This window comes from Mytilus trossulus, chromosome 8 (assembly GCF_036588685.1).
Source record: "Mytilus trossulus isolate FHL-02 chromosome 8, PNRI_Mtr1.1.1.hap1, whole genome shotgun sequence".
NCBI lineage: Eukaryota > Metazoa > Mollusca > Bivalvia > Mytilida > Mytilidae > Mytilus > Mytilus trossulus.
Genome location: NC_086380.1, coordinates 11349367 through 11374013, shown reverse-complemented (window position 1 = coordinate 11374013; position 24647 = coordinate 11349367). Strand labels below are relative to the sequence as shown.

Below are 24647 nucleotides of genomic sequence, written 5' to 3'. Positions count from 1 at the left end.
AATTTCTTTATTGTGCATACAAAAATTTACAATGTATTATTTTTTAGCATTCAAGTTGGGAGATAACTGTAGTATATTCTAAACTTCGCCTTCATAAAACGTTGATTTTACTGTCGCAAATTGAGTTTACTGTCGCAAATTGAGATTACTGTCGCAAATTGAGTTTACCTAGCGTTGCCGTTGGGAGCGGAGATAGGTAAATGGATATTTGCAACAGTAAAATCAAGTTTTATGAAGGCTAAGGTTAAAATCCGAAACAGTCATCTCATTTCTAATGTCACATATTAAAATAAATGTCATTTATTAAATATTTTGGCTTAAAAATGGCATAAATGAAAATTTCTCAAAACTGTTTCAACCTCTTTAGCATCAAAACAATGTGATGTCATATGTATACTATGGAGTCAAACATGAATAATAAACGTATTTTTACTTTTCGTACGCTTCAGAATGATTTCACTTACAGACAAAAAGAACATTTTGATGCTCAAAATGGTACTATCTTAGTTATGGACTGGTAGAACGTGGAATCTAACCCCTCAAAATAATTGCCAACATCCAATGAAAATTATTGTTACAAACTAATTGCATTAGAATTCCAGTTTTGATGGTCAAACTAAATATGAGAGTAGTCTATTGTGTAGCTATTTTACAGTGAATTTGTATAATCAAGGATTATGTAGAATCACTAAAAGCATTAGTAATTATATATAATCCCTGAAAATGACCAGTGATTTTACATAATCACTGAACAGTTTAATAATTATTCTACATATTCCCTATGATAATTTCAGGGATTATGAATAATTTAAGGATCCTTTGTTTGATAATTTTTTTAAATAAATATAGACATATTATCCTTTTTTTTCTTTCATATTCCTTGACAGATAAAATAATTCTGCTTTTAAACACAGAGGATAATCTTATAGATGTATCCAACTCAGGACTTTGAGATAAAGTTATAGACTTCAATATCAATAATATCAAGATTCCCTTAAGGATGTTTGCTGCTCAGTTTCAAAATAAATAACTTTTCATGAAACTAGTGTACATTGATAGGGGATTAATTGAGGTTTCAAAAAAGCAAAAAAATATAGGGGTCAATGTGCTCGTTTTTGAGATAATAGCCATTGGAATTTTGGCGGGAAAATGTACTCTCTTGATTTTCACATAGCTTTATCATTGACCAGTCAAGGTCCTCAAATACTATGAAAAAATAAATAAGATTTTATGAGACTAATACAAATGGCTTATAATTGTACATGTAAAAGATTTATAAAAAGAAAAAAGGGGGTTCATGGGCATTTTTTTTTAAGTCATTCAAATAGATAAAACCAGAGGATTCCGAAAATCTGACAAAAAATCCAAAACATGACAAGCAGACATTCTTAATAGCAATTACTTTTCATGATTGTATTGTTTGTTTATTAAAAAATGATTAAAACACTCCTGTTATATTTGTAAATCTACAGAGCACGTTATTAGTGGTACATGTAAAACAAATGGTGAAGAAAATTATTGAATATCTGTTTTTTTTTGTTTTTTTGTTTTGTTTTTGAAATTCAAACAGAGAAAACTTATACATTTAAATGTATAGAAAAACTAAGGATTAACAAATAGAACAAAATTTAAGAGGAACCGGTACATTGTAATTTGTTGTTCTGTCTTATTACTGATACTGTCAAGTGGTCCTGAAAATTCATATTAAAAGTCAATAAAATACAGGAGAATTGAGGGAAAGTTCAATAAGACATCAACCCAACAACACAAATTAACCTAAATGTTAAAATCTATAGGTCAACATGTGGTCTTTACCAATCCATATGTAAAAAGTTACTTGAACAACAAACTTGTAAGTCACCAATAGTAGACAGTAAAGACAATACAATACAGGAGATGGGGGAAACATCAACAGGACGTCAACCTAACAAAATTCTCATAGCAATTCCACAGGGAAAACAGGAAAGGGAATTCCAAAAAAATATATTGGTAATTGTTCACCAAAAGTCTGAAAAAGGAATCGCCTTGCCAAAAAATACAAGGTATCGTGCTCGAACCAGTTCGATGTTGCTTATTCCCTTTTTTGTGTGTTTTACTTAACACATAATTTCTCTTAGGCAGGTCATAGAGTCTGATTTGATATTTAAGGAATGACTCTAATATTTTTCTGTCTTTGAAGAAATAACACAAAAGATGTGGTGCACACTGAATAATGTGTGTAGCGGGTTATTTAACAGTGTGCACCACATTTTCTATGTTATTTCAAATAGACAGAAAAAATATTACAGTCATTTCTTATAATTTGATTCTTAATTCCATTTTAAACCATAGAAAACCATGAAAAAATGTTGATAACGTCATGGTCACATGACTGAATTATGTCTATGGGCTGATAATAACGTCAGCCAATCAGAAGAAGTGTTACATTCAAAATAAAATTATATGTGAATGTTTTCTAAAATGTGGAGAAAAAAAAATAGGGTTATCATTGTAATATTTTGTGCTTAACATTTTACACAATGTATGTTTATATAGTGTAATGCTGTTTTCATATGATTTGACTTTATTCATTTTCTGTATAAATAAAACTTTTTCTTCATTTCAGTTATTATGTATAATCCCTGACATTTTTTCTAGTGATTATACATAATCCCTGAAAACTAATTTAAAAGTGATTATGTTTAATCCCTAATCTGGCCAGTGATTCTACAATATCACTGAAAATTTCAGGGATTCTACATATTCACTGATTATACAAATTCACTGTAACAGCTACAAGTATAAATTTATTATTGCACAAATTATTTGTGATATATACTTTGAAAGATTGTATGTCAAAACATGTAAGTGAATTGAAAAAATTAAAGTGATTAAAACAAATGTTCCACAATGTTTATGATAAAAAAAAATATCCAATTGATCTACAAGATGAAAAAATATAACACACTTAGAGGTATACACATTTCTGTTAATCTAAAAAGATGAAACATTACTTGAAAGTATTGTTACTTTTACCACATGATCCTTAAAGAGACAGTAGCTGAAAAATTTATGTTCACTGAATTTACCCAAATTCTTCTTTATTTTATATACTATATTAAAACATCTATCAAAATTACAAACATTCTTAAAGATTAATTAACATGGACTTGTTATAATGTATCAGCAACTCATGCATATTTTAGACAAGACACAACATAATTATTCTTCAAGATGAATCCCCCCCAAATCTGCCAAATAAAGTTGCCAGGACATTTAGACAGATATCAGATGATACCAATAGTTTACACTGGCCAGCCATATGTATACATACAAGGTTAAATACAAATATGAAGAAAGTCTGTCTTTTAAGTAGCCTTATTATGTACAATCATAATCTACCATAATCATGATAATGCAAGAAAACAACAAAATGAAATGAGAGATTCAATGAATAAGACCTTTTTGTTTAACTCTAGGCTTTCAAAGCTTAATTAAAGTCATTGCAAATATGAAATGAAAACAAATTCAACAACAAAATTGTTTAAATACATCTTAGCATTCGTATATAACATGACATAATATAATGTAATTCTGGAAATGTTTAAAGATATATCTACAGTTAAACATAAAAGGCTTAGTTGCTGCCTAAGTAGAAATGATCAATGGTAAAAAACTGCCATTTCTATCTGAGTGAGGTTTCTGCTTTTCAGCCTGTAAAATAAAATAATAAAAATGTAATGTCAACTGTTTGAAGGAACTGAATTAGATTGAAATCAATTTCAGCTAATATAATTTCCTATGCATGAATGACAACATATATTTTTGTTTCCTTCTTTACCAAGAATGTAGAATCTTGACTCTTCCTTGAGTTCAAGTGCTACCATAGGTCAAGAATAATGTATTTGGAATGGGCTGGACTTTAATCTCCCGATAGATGGTGCAACATTGTAATCATAAATGTTGACTCAATCTGCCAAGGGTGGAGAGAAGGGAAGAGGATTGTAACCCTTGGCTAGCAAAGATGTTTTTGGTGCATGTACAATGTAATAAGCAAAATGTATAGGTTTCATAACATTTGGTTGAAGAAAAGAAAAGTGAGAATGTGGAAAATGCAAATTAAGCAATTTTTCCATTTATAACAGGTTACGATTCAATAAAGTGACATCATCCACATTTAATCTTGATCTGTTTTTGGTGGTGATAAGCACTGTGTATAAGTTTCATAACATTTGCTTCTAACAATAGAAAGAACAACAAAGAACTTGATCTGTTTGGTGGTAATATGTACAAGTATTATAACATTTGGTTGAGGCGAACTAATATTAGAGAACAGAAACAAGTTTTGGAATGCACAAACAGACAGATAGATGGATAGACAGCTGAGTCAAGCCATAACTAGACTTGCTTACAGCCTTTGATGATGACAGGTTAACAATATTCTTATGATGATCTGGTTAAAAATAAATTCAAATTAAAATATTTTAAGCACTTCCTATTATCATTTTTGTCCCTTGGATTAAGAGTCATATTTTTTTAATTTGGTTTGTGTATTGGATATAGCTGGTGTTGTCAAGAACAATGTTATATAATTATGTCAATAAATTTTAATCTTTTGATTTGATCTATAAAATTTCACATACAAATCAGTCTCCAACAGTCATGCATTTTCATGTCTAATATTTATATATATATATATATAGTATGTAACTTACCATTTTAGAAATATCATGACCAATGATTATATCATGATGATGGAGATCTCTCAAGTTGGGCAATACGTTGCTCAAGCCTCCTAACTTCTTCTTGAAGAGCTGTCTTTTCATCTCTTAGAACCATGTTTTCTTCTTCAACAGCACTTTTATTATTGTTCACAGATCTATTTTCATCTTTCACAGTTCTATTTTCATCTTTAACAACTCTAATTTCATCTTTAACAACCCTATTTTCATCTTTAACAACCCTAATTTCATCTTTAACAACCCTATTTTCATCTTTCACAGTTCTATTTTCATCTTTAACAACCCTAATTTCATCTTTCACAGCTCTGTTTTCATCTCTGACACCTCTATTTTCCTGTCTGTACTTTATGTTCTCATTTATAAGTGTATCTACAAGTAAATATAATGTACAACAACATAATAATTGTTTGCTTATTACATTCTCTTTTTTTGTTATGTGTACTTCATAATTTTGACCTGTTTACCCACCAAATAGTTGGCCCAAAATAGAAGAAAATAGGTTAAAATCTTGTTAAAGCATAATGACCTTACCAAATATAAAGTTATTCCCTGCTTTTAGCATTAAGGATGCAGGTCATATGAGATGCTGAATGATGTCAAAACCTCAAATTAATGCCAGGATGAGCAAACAATTACCAATAGAATAGATTGAGGTAAACCAGCAAAATACTGCACACTCTTTCAAAAAGTCAGGATAAATATCTATCTTTTATAAAATATGAGCTGCGTCAGATAGTATGCTATCTTTTATATATATATATATATATATATATAAGTACGTCTGAGTCAGTGACAACCCTACAACAGATGTATCCATCGGATCGCCATCAATGATGGTGATACATGGCTGTGTACATAATGTATATACAACTCGTCTAAACATCAACCCAACAATGTTAGATCTGTAAATTTGCTTTCGCAGTAGCATGGGTTCAATCCCGGCGAGGGAAGAACCAAAAATTTGCGAAAGCAAATTTACAGATGTAACATTGTTGGGTTGATGTTTAGACGAGTTGTATATATATATATTGTTGTACCCTTTTTGACTTGTTATATATTATATTTTGTAGTGTACAGAATCATATTACATGATCCATCGCCCTGTAAGATTGATCGTTGACTATTTATTCAGTCATTTTATATATATATATATATATATATATGCAAATGCAAATAAACATGTACGGTACATGAATAGAACTCTGATCGATTTTAGAACATTCAAATACAATATAAAAGGTTTAATTTGTTCCGTTTTGCAGGGTTCTTAAATCAACTTTATTTTTAAATAGTTTCTGACTTCTACTTGGTAGGGTTAGTGTCTCTTTGCCATATTCCTGATAACAATACTCGATTTTATTTGCATAGAGATTAATCAACCTCAAATAGGTTAACAGCTGAACTGATATTTATTTGCAGAAGTTCTATTTCCATGATGCATTTCAATAAAGGTAAGGTATAAAATAACTATCTCACATGTATATTGTTGACAGAACGATTCCAACTAGCTGAATTGGAATTATAATTATCAGATCATAACTCTAAGTTTCAGGTAAGCAACACAATTTGTGATAGCAAAGAAATTTGTGATAGCTTATATATGTTTAAAGTATAACATTGCATTAGGCCACACAAATTATTTTTATAATGATACCCCCTCACATACAATTTCTTTTCCATAAATCTCCGATTTAATTTACACTATCTCTTTTAATTATCAAAATATTTGCAACCAAATAACCGAAAAAATAATCTATGTGGTCTAAAAGATTTGCAATATTATTTACCAAAAGACTTTTTTCTTGAAGGCATACCTTCCCAACTGTTTATAAATTCATAGAACTCCACCAGAAATGGTCTTCTAACTGAAATGATAAATCAATTATATTATAATTCAACAAAATTCTACTGTCCTGATTGACTGTATGCAACATGTGTGTATGTCCTGTCTGTAAAATAAAGTGGTCCTATATATATTATAGTATCATAAATTGAACCCATACAGGAAAAACTAAAAAACATTGCCCAGTGAATGCAAAAAGAGGTTTCCAGTTTAAAAATAAATGGTTGACATGAGAGGCTTGGAAAGTAGAACGCCTGTTCAACCCTAAAGGTTTCAAGCCTTAATTCTTTTACCAAACACTGGCTAAACCAGGAAAATTAATTAAACATTGACAAATCAATGAGGAATACAAGAGCAAGCTCTGACTTCGTAGGAACACTGTCAGATAGACAGATATATACACCTTACAATCATTCCATGCATCAAACAAAGTAAACCTAACATTTAAAGGAGCCTGTTTCCTTCACCTTTGTCTATGGGCATATTCAACAAAAACACTCTCATCTTAATGAAGAGAATAAAATTTATGACAAAAATCCCTGTTTTTTCTAACTATCTTCTTTAGTTCTTGCTAAAAACACAAAAGAGAGCAAAATAATTTCAAAATAAAGAGTGACAGTCTCCTTACTGAAACGGCAAAATTAACTTGATAATTGATCATGCCTTGCTTATCATTTTTGTGACTTAGAGTTTTAGATTTTTCTCATATAAGGCAAAATGCAAACACAATGGTAAAAATCGTCCTTAAAGAGCTTGTAATGCTTATGATTTTTGGAAATTAGTATGGCGTTCATTATCACTGAACTAGTATATGTTTTTTAGGGGCCAGCTGAAGGATGCCTCCGGGTGCAGGAATTTCTCGCTACATTGAAGACCTGTTGGTGACCTTCTGCTGTTGTGTTTTTTTCTATGGTTGTTGTCTCTTTGACACATTCCCCATTTCCATTTTCAATTTTACTGAACCATAAAAATGAGGTCAAGGACATTTGACATGTGACTGACAGAAACTTTGTATCAGAAGGCATCACATATACAAAGCATTCCACCTTCTAAAATATAAAGCTTTTAAAAAGTAAGCTAACGCCACCACCGCCGCCGTAGCCGTATCACTATCCCAATGCTTGACAAAAAATAGGGCTGAGGTCATGTGACTGAATATCATTTAGACCTAAACAATAACCCATATATCAAATATAGTTATCCCATTACTCATATAAGAAATTCACAATAATTTGTTTTCTTTCAAACAGTCACTGAATCATGATAATAAGGTCAATGACAATAGACATATGACAGTCAAAACTTTACAATACAACTATCTCATGTATCTGTATAAAATGTCTACCCCTACAATATAAAGCTTGATACAAATAATTAACATCACTACCACCTTGTAATCACATTCTGTGCAAACAACAATTTCACTTTTCTTAATGTTTGAAACATAAAACAACAAGAATGTGTCCAAAATACAGGGATGCCCCACTTGCATTATCATTTTCCATGTTCCACGGACCATGAAATTGGGTAAAAAATCTAATTTGGCAATACAATAAGAAAGATCATACTATAGGGAACATATGTACTAAGTTTCAAGTTGATTTGACTTCAACTTCATCTAAAACTACCTTGACTAAAAACTTTAACCTGAAACATGCACTTTCATTTTCTATGTTCAGTGGACCATGAAATTGGGGTCAAAAGTTGAATTTGGCTTTAAAATAAGAAAGATTATATCATAAGGAACATGTGAACTAAGTTACAAGTTGATAGGACTTCAGCTTCATCAAAAACTAACTTGAACAAAACCTTTGACCTGAAGCCGGACAGACATACCCATGCATGCACGGCTAAACGGATGAACGAACTGGCGAATGCACAGACCAGAAAACATAATGCCCCTCTTCTATTGTAGGTAGGGCATAAAAACAATTTTGAGTTTTGTTGCTTAGTTCATAGCTTTAAGGCCCTTTAAGAACCAGAAAGATTTCATGGTACAATGAAGCCATTTTCTTAACAGTTAATTTTTTTTATGATTAACATTGGTTACAAAGTTGTTACATGTACATACATAATAAATTATGGAAAGTTTTTATAAGTATTAATGTTCTATTGTTTGCAATTCAGGTGCACAAAAGAAGCATGGAATCAAATGCTCCCAATGTTTTAGGGGAAAAGAAGGGCTAGAGGCTAAAAGGAGCCATACATCTGTTACATTAGCTTAACATGACAACATTAGTCAGCATACATAAGAAGACTTGTTTTTTACAACGTTTGTTTACAGATTTTAACCTATAAGAAAACAAAGGTTATGCATAAAGAGAGTAATAATATTAATGAACAAAAGTGCAACACCTGACAAATGATAAGGAGTGAATATTAAATTTGAAAGTTTGTGAGTTCAAGGTCAAACTACAAACATCAAACTTACACAGCTAGAGATTTTAATTAAGATAGGAATTTATAGAAATTTAAGCAAATTTTAAAATATTCATGTCAGTCATTGAACCATGTAAATATAGATAAACAAGCATCTGAGAGAATTTCATGACACAATCCCCTACCAGTTAAGAATTCATTGTTCCTATTGACACTTTTATCTTTGAAAATTAATGACATTTGTTTCTGTATGTGTTGGGTATTTAATCGATAACATGGGTAATGGGGTTATGCAAGAAAAGTGTAAGTGTTCAATTTTAAACAACATCTTTGCCGTCAACACAAGAAACAGCATACCTATGTCTCACGTTTTGACTCTGCCAAGTGAGACAAAAACTGATTTGATGAATTGATGGATGGACATACAGAAATAATAGTAAAGAAATCAGACTAAAACGTTTTTGGAAGTTTCTAAATATCACAAAACACATACCTTTTTGTTCAATAAACTTCTTAAAGGCAAGAACAACATCAGCCTCCTGGAACTTAGCTTCAATTTTTGCCTTTACTTCTCGGGTAATATCATCATTATTTCCAACTAAAAATTGACAATTTTAGATATTAACAATCAAAAAAATTACCACAACCATTAGTCACGTTAGTGTATAAAACATATCAATAAATTCTACAGGCTGCCTCATTCACGATGGTATGTTTCCCTGATCAAGACAGATAAATTTCAAATTTAAAACATGATGCTTACCACAGAGATAATGTGGTGGAATCTGCTTTTTTAATGAATTTTTGATGATATGTAGACAAACTTTGTCCTTCTTTTTCCATAATTTTCAAACAGATCTTTAAACACAATGTCACAATAGGATTTTCAGAAGGGACAAATGTTCCTTACATTGTAACTACAATCCCCTTCCTTTTCATAAATGTGACCTACTGAATTAGACTATTTAGCGATTTGTTATCTTATAAGCAACATGATGGGTGCCACATGTGGAGCAGGATCTGCTTACCCTTCTAGAGCACCTGAGATCACCCCTAGTTTTTGGAGGGGTTTGTGTTGTTTATTCTTTAGTTTTGCCATGTGTACTATATATTGATTGTCTGTTTGTCCTTTTCATTTTTGGCCATGACTTTGTCAGATCATTTTTTATTTATGAGTTTGACCGTCCCTCTGGTTTCTTTCGTCCCTCTTTTTTAACAAGAATATTGACCACATGAATACACTTTGACCATTGAAGAACTGAGATAAAACATATTGTAAATTGAGAAATTATTATAAAGTAATAACAAATGGGAAAAATATTAATATTTTTTGGTAACAATCTATATTCATTCTTTCATGAAAAATCAATTATAATAGATATCTCAGATTAACTGTATTTATATTAAGTTTTTTCAATATATATAATAGGATTCTTCCATTTTAACCCTAATGCTCTATGTTTAGCTTTGGTGACCATGTTGGTTTTTAAAATCAATGCCCAAATATTGATTTGGTAAACAATCTCTTTAAAGGGCAATTACCCCTATTATCATGATTATTATACCTTATTATGTTTTAGTTTCTTTATTTTTAAACTAGTTATCTCCCATGCAAAAGATGTCCCTTACGTAAATAAACATTATGGCAATATTAATGTACACGTTACAGAAAGTCTATCTAGAGATGAGAAAATAAGGCTTTGGACATGCAGCAAGTGTGGATGATATCTCTTGTAAATTGTCCTTTTCAGAGCCACCAATATTCAAAAAAAAGATTCTACATTCGTTGTACATATATAAATGTATATAACAATGTATAATGTCATATATATATGAGAAATTCTGAGACATAATGTATTTTCAAACGTCAACTTCTGACTTGTGTTTGTTAGTAAAGTAAGGTACATGTATGTGTGTTTCATTGATTAAAAAGGCCCTTCCCCTGCAGTTCAGTATAATAAAACAAATTTAGGCCTCTTAGAAGCGATAAATATAAAAAATAGTCAACCCATAAAATCTATTTCACTTTGGGCTGCGCCCTCACTGAAATAACCTTTTTGTGTTGACAGTTTCGGATATTTACCTTTTCTACTGGCCATAATTGTATATAATTCTTAAATCACATTTTCTGTGGAAACCATCAATTTTGAAGAAGTCAGGAGCCTGTAATTCAGTGGTTGTTGTTTGTTTATGTGTTACATATTTGTTTTTTTGTTCATTTTTTTACATAAATAAGTCTGTTAGTTTTCTCGTTTGAATTGTTTTACATTGTCTTATAGGGGCCTTTTATAGCTGACTATGCGGTATGGGCTTTGATCGTTGTTGAAGGCCGTACAGTGACCTATAGTTGTTAATGTTTGTGTCATTTTGGTCTTTTGTGGATAGTTGTCTCATTGGCAATCATACCACATCTTCTTTTTTTATATGTTTAGTGTTTACCAAGTTGTTTCACTTTCATTGTTGACATTCTTTTCCTTTTATTTGCTGAACATGCCTAGCATATGTGTAATCCATCTATAGCTAAGGGGTTTAATAATTGAAAGAGGTTAAATTATTTATTTGCATATGAATAACTATACCAGCTATGTTTTATATATATTATTTTGTGGTTCCAAAAAAAATAATCGATCACTATACTTTATGTTCGAGAAGTATTGTGCACTGTAAATCACTGCTGTAAATTTAATTACTTACTCATTACAGTGTGTTCTCTTTCGAAAAATCTACATGTGTCTAGTGTCTGCTGGTATGAAAAAAAAGGAACAAGACTAAAGATGAAAGAAGGTTAACTTCACATTTAATGAAAACAACATTTTCATTTCAACAGTTTTAAAGTTAAAAATAATAGTTGCTTGTAGGGACAAGTAAAGTACTGTTATTAAGTAGTTTTTGCCTGTATCCATTTTAAAGTAAAATTGACCTTGATCTTTTGACACCAATCTATAGGTGTATCCCCCTCTCTACATCATTTACCTGTATAATTTTCACTCCAATCAATCAAGAGAAACTCAAGCCTCAATACATTAACCTGTTTCCCTATATAACCCTTTTAACAACTTGTACAGTGCTCTTGGGTTGACCCAAAAACTAATATGAAATAGTGTCTTTGATCTTTGTCCTGTTGGCTCTTATATTACATTGTATTAGCAAAATTTAAACTTTTATCAATCATCTACTCAAATTATTATAAGGAAAGGCAACATTTGAACTTTCATTAGTTCATAAGTTTATTTGGAAATTTTGTCTTATAAATTTTCCTTTTTTGACAGTTTTGACCTCTTGACTTAAAATCAAGTATTTAGGTTAATGGCAGGAAAACAGTACACTCCAACTTGTTTTATTACTTACCAATTGTACAGACTGAATAAATCTTTCACCCTTGCTCTCCTTTAAAAATCTACATTGTGGAAACCACCATGCATGTTCTACCCATGGATCATCATCTTCAGCCCAGTTAGTAAGAACAACCCCACAACAGAAGCAACAGACACTATCTTCATTGTGTGTATTCCTAAAAGCTGAAAATTAAGCAAAATGGAAGATTATATCATGTCTGTGTGTGGCAATAAACATTCAAAGTTCTTACACTTAAAAAACATAAATTTTAAATTAATCTATCGAAATGCATTTAGCCAAGATTATAAATTTTTATATTGAGTTATTTCCCTTTGTTCATATTTTTTTTTACATCTAATGAATACACTGTACCAAGACAGGAATATGACAATTGTTGTCCATTTGTTTGATGTATTTTATCATTTGATTTTGCCATTTGATAAGTGACTTTCCGTTTGAATTTTCCTCAGAGTTCAGTATTTTTGTGATTTAACTTTTGTCATAAACATTCACATATTTTGGAAGATAGTCTTCCCATCAACTATCTTTATATCATTGCATACACACATAGCAAAGTTAGACAGAGTGGTTGTTCATATGTGTCATTGATTTTTTTTTGTGTTGATCTCCCAAATGGCCCAAGAACACAAGTCAAGTTATTTTGAAGTGCATTTCGTTAAGACAATCAATTCAAATTAAAAAAAAAATTACACCTGCTTAACAGCTTTAATCAAAAAAAATAGTAACTGGACCAAATCACTACTTGTCATCATGATTTAGTTTCATCACCTTTTTTAATACTCCATGAATAAAAAATAAAGAAATGAATTTTGAAATTGTATGAATTTTTTGTTCATGTTTAAATGAGAGTCAACATCTTCCTAGGTTTATAGCTTTAATAATAAGGATGACTGATACCTGAAATGAATACACAGTATATTAGTAAATGATTAGTTATCTCCTCCCCGGGGGACAAGTTTTTTGTATACGAAAAAAAAAACTTAAACCAAGTCAAGTCTATTAGAAAATAGATCTTCAGGAATGTTCTGTTAAAGTCATCCGGAAGCGAACAAGATTAAACGTATGGTGTCCTTTCACAATTTTAAACATATGGTGTCCTTTCACAATTTTAAATGTATGGTGTCCTTTCACAATTTTAAACGTATGGTGTCCTTTCACAATTTGAAACATATAGTGTCCTTTCACAATTTTAAGTGTATGGTGTCCTTTCACAATTTTAAACGCAAAGTCTCTAGATTCACTTATAAATGTCTTTGCATATCTCATTAATCAGTTCCTGATTCATCAATGTTATGTTCTGTTGTGTTGCGGCGGCTCGGTCTTCGTGGTGTCAATAGTTCCTTTTCTCCAGCTTTATTATGTGGCTGAAGACGGGATAGAGCACGTGGTACTCTAGACATTGAAGGTACATCTGGTTCAGGGGTCTGGTGGAATGACTGGTCCAAATCTATTTGTGAAGGCTGTTGAATTGTCTGAGTCTGTGTACCCTGTTTTTGAGTGGGGACTATAATTGGTGTCTCATTCAATGCAGCTGGTTGACTTAAGATTCTTGTTGGTGATAAAGACACTGGAATCTTGGGTACTTGTGGCTGTGTTGTCTTGGGTGTAGATGGAGAACTCAAGATCACTTCTGGATGTTGAACTGCAGTAGGTGCCATCAAAGTACCATGTGTTTGGTTGGTTTGAAAAGGAGTGAACTTTCGAAGGTGTTGGCGGTTGCGGATAGTTACTCGGCCTGTGCCATCTACACGTATAACATACTGGTGGTATTGGCGTACTTCAACAACTGTTCCTGTACGTTCCCATCTTCTGGGATGGTTGCCTACCAAGTTCTGTATGTATACATGATCTCCAACCTGTAGTGTTGGCAGGTGATGAGTGTGTTCATTCCACCGTTCATGTTCCCTTGAATGACGTTTGGCAAGAGCCATCTCTCGGTGAGACATTAACTCAGTCCATGTTTCATGTGGAGAATATCTACCCATCAGAATGGGAATGGCATCACGAATGGGTCGTCCAAACAGAATCAATGCTGGTGATGCTTTTGTCTCTGGGTCAATAGAATTTCTGTACATTAGTAAGGCTCTCTGGAATTTGTCAACATCCAGAGATCCAACAGCAGTAATGTTGTCCACCAGCATGCGTTTTACTGTTTTTACCGCTATCTCAGCCCTGCAGTTAGCGTGTGGGTTTGCAACTGATGAAAGTCTATGACGAACTCCCCAGGCCTTTAAAAACTCTTGAGTCTTCCCTGCTGTGAACTGTGGACCTCCATCAGACGTCAATTCTTCTGGGATTCCAAATGTCACGAACGTCTCACGAAGTCTCTTGACAAGTCCTTCGGCACCTGATTCAGACTTGTATACCATTGGCCAGTTTGAATACCTGTCAACAATAACTACATAGTCATTACTGTTATATGTGAAGTAGTCACTGCAAATCATCTGGAATGGATAATCTGGAGGTGTAATATCAGATGGTGGCTGCATAGGGTTTGACTTAGCCATCTGATGGCAGTGAACACATTGGTCTCTCACCTGGGCAATATCTACTGTGATCTCAGGCCAATATACAGAGTCCATGGCCCTCGCACGCATAGCGCTGACTCCTTGGTGGGCTGCATGTAAAGCATTGAGTACTGGTTTGCGAAGAGCTGGAGGTATAACAATTCGTTGGCCCATAAGAACTACACCATCCACGGTGCATAAACTGGATGCAAAGCGATGGTAAGGACGCAAGTCTGTTGGTAGCTCCTTGTGGTCTTCTGGGAACCCTGCTTCCAGCTGCCTGATTAGATTTACAAATGTAGGGTCTGATGCAGTGGCCTCACGAACCATGTTCCAAGTAACAACTGTGATAACAGCATTCAAGGCACAAGTGGCAGCAGCGACTGTGGAGGCGTCATTAGCTGTATCATTATCCTCTGTATGTAGACATAGACTGGTAAGTGTATCTGAATGATAATGAGCAGTCATGTTAACTAGGGAATCAAGTTCAGGTGCTTCACCAGGTAAGTTCAGACGATCTGGTGGTCCAACAGGATACCGTGACGCTGCATCTGGCCCAAGGTTCTTTCTGCCTGGTACATGAAGAATTGTAAATCTGTACCCTAAAGTTTTCTCTTTGAGGTTGAGAAGTCGCCTGTTGTCGATGTCTGTGAGTGATCGATCGTTCAGAATCTGTAGTAGTGGCTTGTGGTCAGTTGCAACAAGAAGGTCTTTGCAGCCAAGAACATAGTAGCGTGTTTGGTGAAGTGCATACACAACAGCCAAGGCCTCACCTTCAATAGGAGCATATCTACTTTCTGCTGGATGTGTGAATCTGCTGCCAACTAGACATAGTTTCCAACCGTCATTACAGCAGGTAGGGGTTTTACTTGAGCACTGACAGTACTTCTGCATCAAAAAGAATCCAATTCCGTCAACAGACCAGTCGGTAGCTAGGCATGTCATACGAGCAGGGTCAAAAAGACGAACACCTTCCTTCATCTCCTGGATAATGATCTCTTTTGACTTGTGAAATACTTCGTCTAATTCATTTGTCCAGCAGAATGTGGTGGATGGTTTCAATAGAGCACGAAAAGGTTTCATTTGTCTTGCCATTGCAAATGCATATGCTCCTTGGTTTATGAGCCCAAACCAAGCTCTTGCACCAGTAATGTCAGTTGGTGTTGGGAAGTTGCTAATTGCATCTAGGAACTTAGTACTTGGTCGTATGTTTGTTGGGGTGATTGTAAGTCCTGCAAAATTGACAGTGTCTTGAGCAAATTGAAACTTCTTTGGGTTTAATGTAATGCCGTTACGAGCACACAGGTCGAACCATTCACATGCCTGAAAAAATGCTGCTTCAATGGAGTTCGCCCACATACATGTGTCATCCACACATTTTACCTTGTCGTTGAAGTTTGATATTATAGCATCAAATCGTTGATTGTAAGCGTCACCGCTGGCCATAAATCCCTGTGGAGCAACCTTGTACCTGTAGCGCCCCCATGGTGTGATGAATGTTGTGAAATGGCGATCTTCTTCACGAATAGGCACTGAGTGGTACCCATTCCAAGCGTCTGTCACTGTTTTTTTCATACCTTGAGGGACACGGTCAGCTAGATGAAAAGGACTTGGGACATGATGTGTTTGCCGAACAGAATGTCGATTTTGTGGTTGTAGGTCTACTGTCCGCCTTGGAGTGCCATCCGACTTGCTGGTTACAACCATTCTTGAGCACCAAGTTGTAGGTGTGTTTTGACTTACTTGTTCCAGTACACCAATGCGAACATCCCTCTCAAGATCAGCATAAACTTTATCCTGCCAATGGATAGGAACAAGTGCTGGTTTGTGGACAGCTACGGGTGTGGCATTAGGATCAACATGGAGTTGAAGAGGCTCACAATTCATAAGTGGTAGAGGTTGATGTTCACATACATTAAATGTTGTAGCACCATAGTAATCAAGAAGCCACTCTTTTAGTGACTCTACATGTTCCTCTGTGGCCTTCAGACCGGGTGGTAAAGATGTGGGAATAGGTGGTGGTGAAGGTCGACGTCTAGGACAAGAGCAGGTTACATCTTCAGAGCTTTCCATAGCTGCAGCAATGTTTGGAGATGTGACTGTTGATACATTAGGAAAGTTGGTGTGAATAATTCCCAGAGATATGAGTGCTTCTCTGCAAATGAAAGCTCTTTCCATGGTATCAGAGACATAACACAATAAACGTGTTGACATGGCACTGCTAGTAGTGTCTTTTGTAGTAACACTTACTGCGACTGCTCCAATTACACCGAGGTCTTCCTTTATAGCTCCACGCATCACAAGTTTTACTGGAAGGAGATCCTTTTCTGTTATGCCAAGACTGTTTGCAGATTGTAAAGGTATGATTGAACTCTGGCATCCTGTATCAGCCACCATGGACATAGTGATTGTCTTAAGCTGAGAAGTGTCTTGAATGGGATGTCCAAACGATGAATGGTCCTCAGGTAGGGGTGTCATGTTCACCAGGAGCATTGGGTGGGGTTTTGAGGGTCTAGCCACCCAGTGTCCATCAAATATGTGATGTTCAAGACGTGATACTTGGTTCGTCTGTTCAGATGTAGTGCACAGCTGCTCATAGATATAACCAACTTGTTCTTGTTCTTGATCTTTAGTTGATTTCCCTTGATTGGACACGTTCCTGTGGCCCTTACCTTGAGTGCAGATTCTAGAAGATGCATCACGGTGGCCCCATACGCCACAGGTAGTGCACTTGCTGCAAGATTTGGTGTAATGACCTTTGACTGTACATTTAGAACATGTGAATGTCCAAGCTTCACAGAATCTAGACCTGGCCTTGCGATCATTCCTCTGTCCATGAGCAGGACCACCACAAGCCCAACATTTGGCTCCAGCTGCTTGCGGTCGCTTCTGAGTATTACATGTGGCACTTATAGCACTAGCTGAATCTCCTACTGCACTCCTTGTGACTTTACCCTGCTCTTTCTGAGCAATAAATGACACAGTCTCTTCTAATGTTCTATCTGTCTTGGAGTCACCTAGCAGGTCAGACATAATTTCTGGGTCTGCAATACCTCTTACTAAATTGTCTTTTATAATCTCATCACTATAGTCAAATATATGGTTGCAACCTAATTCTTTACACGTTGCTTTATACTGGCACAGTGATGCTTGGCCTCTGAGACTGGCCAAAAAAGTTCTGATATTTGAACCAGGTGATTGAGTCATCCTGTTCAATTTTATGCGTTGGACTAGTGTGCTTTCTTCTTTGACAGCCAGCCTTTTGATTGCCTTTAAAAGATCTGTCTCTAGCATACTAGCAACATCACCTTGAAGGTCACGCATAATATCTGTACGCAGATTAGTGTCACAGCAGTAGAAAAGGGCTGTAGGCAAGACATTGTCTGTGATCGCCATCCCTGTTTTATACATCTTCCACTGTCTGGTGAATGCAGACCATTGATCTGGATCACATCCTGTGGCTATAGACGGTGGGTCTAATTTTAACTTGTGCGTTGACGGTTGAGCCAGAGGTGGGTGGACGGTTCTGTCATGAATCTGTAGAGCAGTGGTTAGAGCAGCAGCAAATGCTTCATCCAGGTCCTGAGATTTCCAATTACAGCCGTCAATAGGGCACTGTAGAACTGGCATTGTAAATTCACTGTGGTTAAGCTGTTAGTTGAGTATCAGTCATAAATGAGAGTCAACATCTTCCTAGGTTTATAGCTTTAATAATAAGGATGACTGATACCTGAAATGAATACACAGTATATTAGTAAATGATTAGTTAATGTTGTTTGCGTCAAACATTTTGTACACTGTCAACACTAACATCATTGAAAATGAATAAAGATACCCTTGTAGATTTATAAAAAGAGCAGGCTAATGCCACTACAAGGCAGCACTCATACCCGCAAAGTGGAAAGGGATAAATATATGTTGCAAAACTTGTTTCCCAATCCACTATAAATATATATGCTTAAACTAATGACTATATTTAAAGACAACAGAAATCAAAGAACGATAATTCTGTTCTCTGACCTAATGCGTAAATTTTCATTGCAACATTATGATTGTAGAACTTTTTATAGGCAGAAACTTTACCAACCAAAAAATCCTGCATTTGCTAAATCCTGGCGTGCTGGACCATTAAATTGCCTAAATCGGAATGTATGTTGTCTGACATCTAATTCAACATAAGTGGAATACTGTGGACATTCTTCAGCTGTTGATTGATGCACTGGTATTATTTGCCCTGAAAAACATAAATTATTAATCATAGCACACACATATTAAAAGGCCTTTAAGGTTTATTGAATGCTTTCAAAAATAATCAGTAGCTTCAGAACATAGAACAATTAAATATAATCTTCTCCTGATTATGGCAAGGATTTGTAGTCAGAAGCCTTCTTACTATACAAATCCTTGTTTATGGCATATAAAATTTCTTGAGTGATGACCTTAATTTGTTTGATTGATAATATATCCCTGTCTTAACAACTTTTGAGAAAGCAGTATTCCTCTTTCAACAAGATCAACATACTTTGGGCTAACTCTAAGAGTAGCATATAAATTGAGACACATATACTCCATATGCTGGTGCTGCTGGGGTGTTGCTACACAGAAATGGATAGTTGACTGTAGGAAAATTAAAATCATCTGTGTGTTTGTCATAAATTTTGGTATTCAACCTACCATCAGTATACGTAGTCATTTCGATAAAAAGGTCTAAATATGAACATGATGAAGCAGATTTATCTGTGTCTGTACATGTAGTATCTTTAATTTCAAGCTCACAAATGTAAGTGATCACTGAATCTATTATTTAGTATTAAGAGGCAGTACATCATCAATATACCGATATTACTTTTAATAATGTCACAACTAAATACCTTACAACAGAACCAAAATTGGAAACGTTACAGTATTTCTGTTTCTTTAATAAACATGTTTGAATTAGCTTAAAAAATCATAGACTTCGTCATTATTCCCAGGTAATGCCTGCCTCTTATATATTACACATTACAAAAATTAACATACATGTAGATCCAGCATGGCTGAATAAAAAGTAATCTCTTTGATTTTTAATTTTACTTCATGAAAAAGCATTGTTAAAACATGACATTGATAATTAAACAATTATGCATTCATACCTGGGAGGCTATTCAATATATCAACAGTTAAATTGGTAAATGGTACAGTCCCAGTCCTAGTTCTCCAGCTGACTATACCAATATCATTCACAGAACCTGTTATAAATTAAAAAAATTTTATTGACTATTCAATTTTATAGATCTACATCATGTACATGTACCATGATTTTTTGTGCAATGGCTCAGCAGTATATTCTATGTTGATCACTATGTGAATATTCTTAGACTGATGATGGTCATACAAATGTACCGGTATTAAGATTGATGACAATAAAAGCCTTAATGATGACTTTTCTTAGAAATTCATTTCCATACAGCAAATTAAAATTGCCTGAATTACTCACCTAGAAAAATATGATGCTTTAAAATCTTTTGCAATAATTACAGACAGACTTTATAAAGTAAGATTATGCCAAAGTTTCATCCATATTCACTCTCTAGAAGCCATTTGCATGCACATGTTCATATAAAATAAGGGGATGTGGTATGATTGTTTCAGAACAGAACATGTATCTATTAAGATAAGGAGTGAAGTGGTGAATTCATTTATAAAAAAGAAGATGTGGTATGATTGCCAATGAGACAACTATCCACAAAAGAACAAAATGACACAAACATTAACAATTATAGATCACTGTACAGCCTTCAACTATGAGCAAAGCCCATCATTTAGTTTTTTTGTATTTTTTTTCAGTTTTCATGATTATTGCCCAAAGACTGCTACTCTGTAGCAAAATGTCTATCCTATGAAACTGACACAGTATAGGGTTGTAAAGCATGTCCATATATATACCATTATAAAGTATACATGTACTTCTAGCTTTTTAATTTTTGCTGTTATTCTTATCATTTTGAGGTAAATGTGATTTTTCAGCAACTTAAGCATTGTTAAGTCATGTAAGTAAAAGTATACTGGTATGGATCTCTATATTATACATAGACTACAAGTACATGAAAGAAAGTGTGGGAAATCATGAACAAAAGTTTGCAGAAACAAGTCAAAGTCCAATAACTCTTACAAATAAAAATCATGAAAATGGTTAAATAAAAATGTCAAAAGATCACCAATATTTCATAAACAACAAGAGACCCTAAAGAGTCCTCAGCCTGTGTCGCTTACCTTTGTTTATGATCATACTAAACAAAGGACATACATAATAGATGATAGAATTGAGAATGGAAATGGGGAATGTGTAAAAGAGACAACAACCCGACCATAGAAAAAAACAACAGCAGAAGGTCACCAACAGGTCTTCAATGTAGGGAGAAATTCCCGCACCCGGAGGCGTCCTTCAGCTGGACCCTAAACAAATATATAATAGAATAGAATTCATAAGAAAATAATGCTTTGGTGATGATGTGTTTGTCAAATTTACTTTACTGCAAATTCTTGCTGTTTAAAATTTTCTCTATCTATAACATGTATAATGAACTTGGCTCAGTAGTTTCAAGGGAAAATTTACATAATTTACAAATTACTCCATTAGAGGTCAACTGACAATTTTGGTCATGTTTAACTTATTTGTAGATCTTACTTTGCTGAACATTATGATTTTATTGCTGTTTACAGTTTATCTCTACTGTATCTGTATTCAAGATAATAACCAAAAACTGCAAAATTTCCTTAAAATTACTATTAGCAACTCAACAACGGGTTGTTAAATTTGTGTGAAAATTACAGGGCAGATACATCTTCACCGACAATAAACAATTTTACTCCATGTACACATGTATATGAATGTCAGATTTGCTCTAAATGCTTCGATTTCAGAAATATAAGCCAAAGTCTACATTTTACCCCTACATGTATATACTGTACAAAAAGTTTCATATTAAAAAAATTCACAGGGGCCATAATGCGAAACTAAACTTCTAACTGTGTATTGCTACCTAAATCAGCCTCTGCATGCAGCAGTAGAAAGGTCGGACAAGTTGGTTTTGGTCAATTTGGCAGTATGAATAGTTCGACATACTTTTCATTTGTTGTATTATACAACTTGTATATGAGATCAAACATAAGCATGATAAGAGGGTGCACACGACTGTACTGACTTCTGTGGTCAAAAGCTAAAATAAAAATAGCAAGTTACATGTTCAATTCAAAATATTTTATTGTTCAAATATCAAATGTACATTTAAACAAAGGGATCGGACAAAAGCAAGTTACATGTACGTGTTAGTTCAAATAATACACATTCTCGCTTTTGTTTTGTCTGCCATTACTGGACATCACACAGGTTCCCATAATATGTTTCGTAATAATACAAAATATCTGAAGCCACATTGGAAAAGTGGTTGTTGTATGATGTCAATAGTCAATGATAGTTCAAGCAGGACAGATTCTCAGGTCAGCTTAGACTTGCTACATGTCCCTTCCTAATAATTATTATTTTTTTTCAATTTTGCCCCTTTAATAATTTTACTGCTATAGCTAGGAGATTACAATTATACTGAAGTCTGCAGGAGGAAGGCCTTCTCCAAGGGCAATCAGTAGGCTGGCACTTATCAGTAAACATATATATTAGTAAGAGAAAAATATTAGAAAGGGAATTGTAGCAAGTCTAAGGTCAGCTATATATACATGTAGCTAGGAAAAAATAACGTCTTGTAAGGCTTTTTCAATTTTTTTGTGACACCTTCCTTAGACATCACAGAATCTTTTTTTTAAAAGTCTTGCAAGACTTAGACATCATAAATACACCTCATCACTATTCCCAGAGCTCTGACCGATGAATCTGTTCTGCTTGAACTAATGACGACATACCACAATCACTAAAGTTTCCATTGTGGTGACAAATATTTTGCATCATGATGTAGAAATTTTACAGGGACCTGGGTGATGTACAGTAATGGGGAACAAATTGCAATAAGGTGTATCATTTGAACTAGTATTAGGTGTCAGATCTGACCAATATTTTATAATAATAATTTAACTAACCAGGATGCTGCATGGCCATTAGATTTTCTTCCTTGCTAAAAAAATTCGTGAGATCTTTGCTAGTAACTTAAGGTACACTGTTATATGGTTATATAATAACCATACACGTTTATGTCTCTGCACAGGGACCTGCTCGTTTTTACAATGTACACTGATGAGTGATGTCCCCGTACAGTAAACAGTTATTTTCCTCCAAAACAGTTATATGTATGTAGATTTTTAGGCATCGTATCACCCCTGATTGCAATAAGTATACACTGTTGGTATGTCTATCGAATTTTTTTCTGAAAAATTGTATTATTTTTACTTTTTCACAAACTAACTGGATTCTTGCATGTTGATTTGTTTAGGTCTCGTTTGAAACGAGAGTTGCAAATCTACGGAAGTACTAAATGACTTCCGGTGGTTCACACTCCCATTTTTTTGGTCTCACTAATTAGCGACAAAAAGAATTTCAGCGACAAAAAGCGTCAAGAAGCGACAAGAAAACATTTTTTTTTTTATTAAAATGACTTTTTCCTAATAAATATTAAAAGAATATGCAAAAGAAAACAATTTTAACAACCACCCGACCATAGAGCAGACAACAACCGAAGGCAACCAATGGGTCTTCGATGTAGCGAGAATTCCCGCACCCGTAGGTGTCCTTCAGCTGGCCCCTAAAAATATGCATAATATTACAGTGATAATGGACGTCATACTAAACTCCGAATTATACACAAGAAACTAAAATTTAAAATCATACAAGACTAACAAAGGCCAGACGCTCCTGACTTAGGACAGGCGGAAAATTGCGGCGGGGTTAAACATGTTTATGAGATCTCAACCCTCCCCTATACCTCTAGCCAATGTAGAAAAGTAAAAGAATAGCAATACGCACATTAAAATTCAGTTCAAGAGAAGTCCGAGTCCGATGTCAAAAGATGTAACTAAAGAAAATAAATAAAATGACAATAATACATAAATAACAACAGACTACTAGCATATGCAGTTAACTGACATGCCAGCTCCAGACCTCAATTAAACTGATTGAAAGATTATGTCTTCATCATATGAATATCAGGCACAATCCCTTCCTTTAAGGGTTTAGTATCATACTATCATAAAATATATGAGAAGAACATAACCCGTGTCATGCCAACAACTGTTTTTTTAGAAATAAATGTGTTTAGTTCCGATGCAAAGACCCTATCAGTGAATCAATATTAAAGCCAAAATATGCAATCTTTAATGACCTGACAACAGTATCGTAACTATATCCCCTTCTAATAAGTCTATTTAAAGATTTTGTTAGTTTCTGAGGAGAATACTGACATTTTTGTGCTTTATAAAGAATATTTTCATAAAAAAAATTGGATGTGAAATACCTGAACGTATAAGATGTCTGCATGTTGAGTTATATTTACGAATTATTTCCTTATACCAGTGATAAAATTTAGTAAATGTTTTGACCAGTTTGTGATATCGAAAACCCTGGTGTAATTATTTTTCAGTAATACATAAATTTCTCTCGCTAAAATCTAATATTACGTTATTACATACACGAGTGAATCGTACAAGTTGAGATATATAAACACCATAAGATGGTGACAAGGGAACGTCACCATCTAAAAATGGATAATTAACAATAGGAAATGAAAAATCATCTCTTTTATCATAATTTTTTTTATTTCTAATTCAGTTGCTACATTTATTTACATGATATTTTATTGGGTATAACAGCAAGTATTACGTTTACCCTGTCGTATTATATTATTACTTTTACTTGTG

At 33.9% G+C, this 24647-nt stretch overlaps 1 protein-coding gene across 1 annotated transcript; it reads right to left on the bottom strand.

Moving 5' to 3' along the window:
• Positions 1 to 4717: 4717 nt before the first annotated feature.
• LOC134681650 (baculoviral IAP repeat-containing protein 3-like) lies at positions 4718 to 23192 on the bottom strand. Its single transcript, XM_063541304.1, has 8 exons — positions 22878 to 23192; positions 19940 to 20035; positions 18895 to 19041; positions 12292 to 12461; positions 11638 to 11686; positions 9437 to 9541; positions 6536 to 6586; positions 4718 to 5090 (listed from the first exon to the last, which is right to left on the bottom strand). Exons 1-8 carry the CDS (start codon positions 22894 to 22896, stop codon positions 4726 to 4728), a joined length of 1002 nt encoding a protein of 333 aa, XP_063397374.1. The 5' UTR covers positions 22897 to 23192; the 3' UTR covers positions 4718 to 4725.
• Positions 23193 to 24647: the final 1455 nt, after the last annotated feature.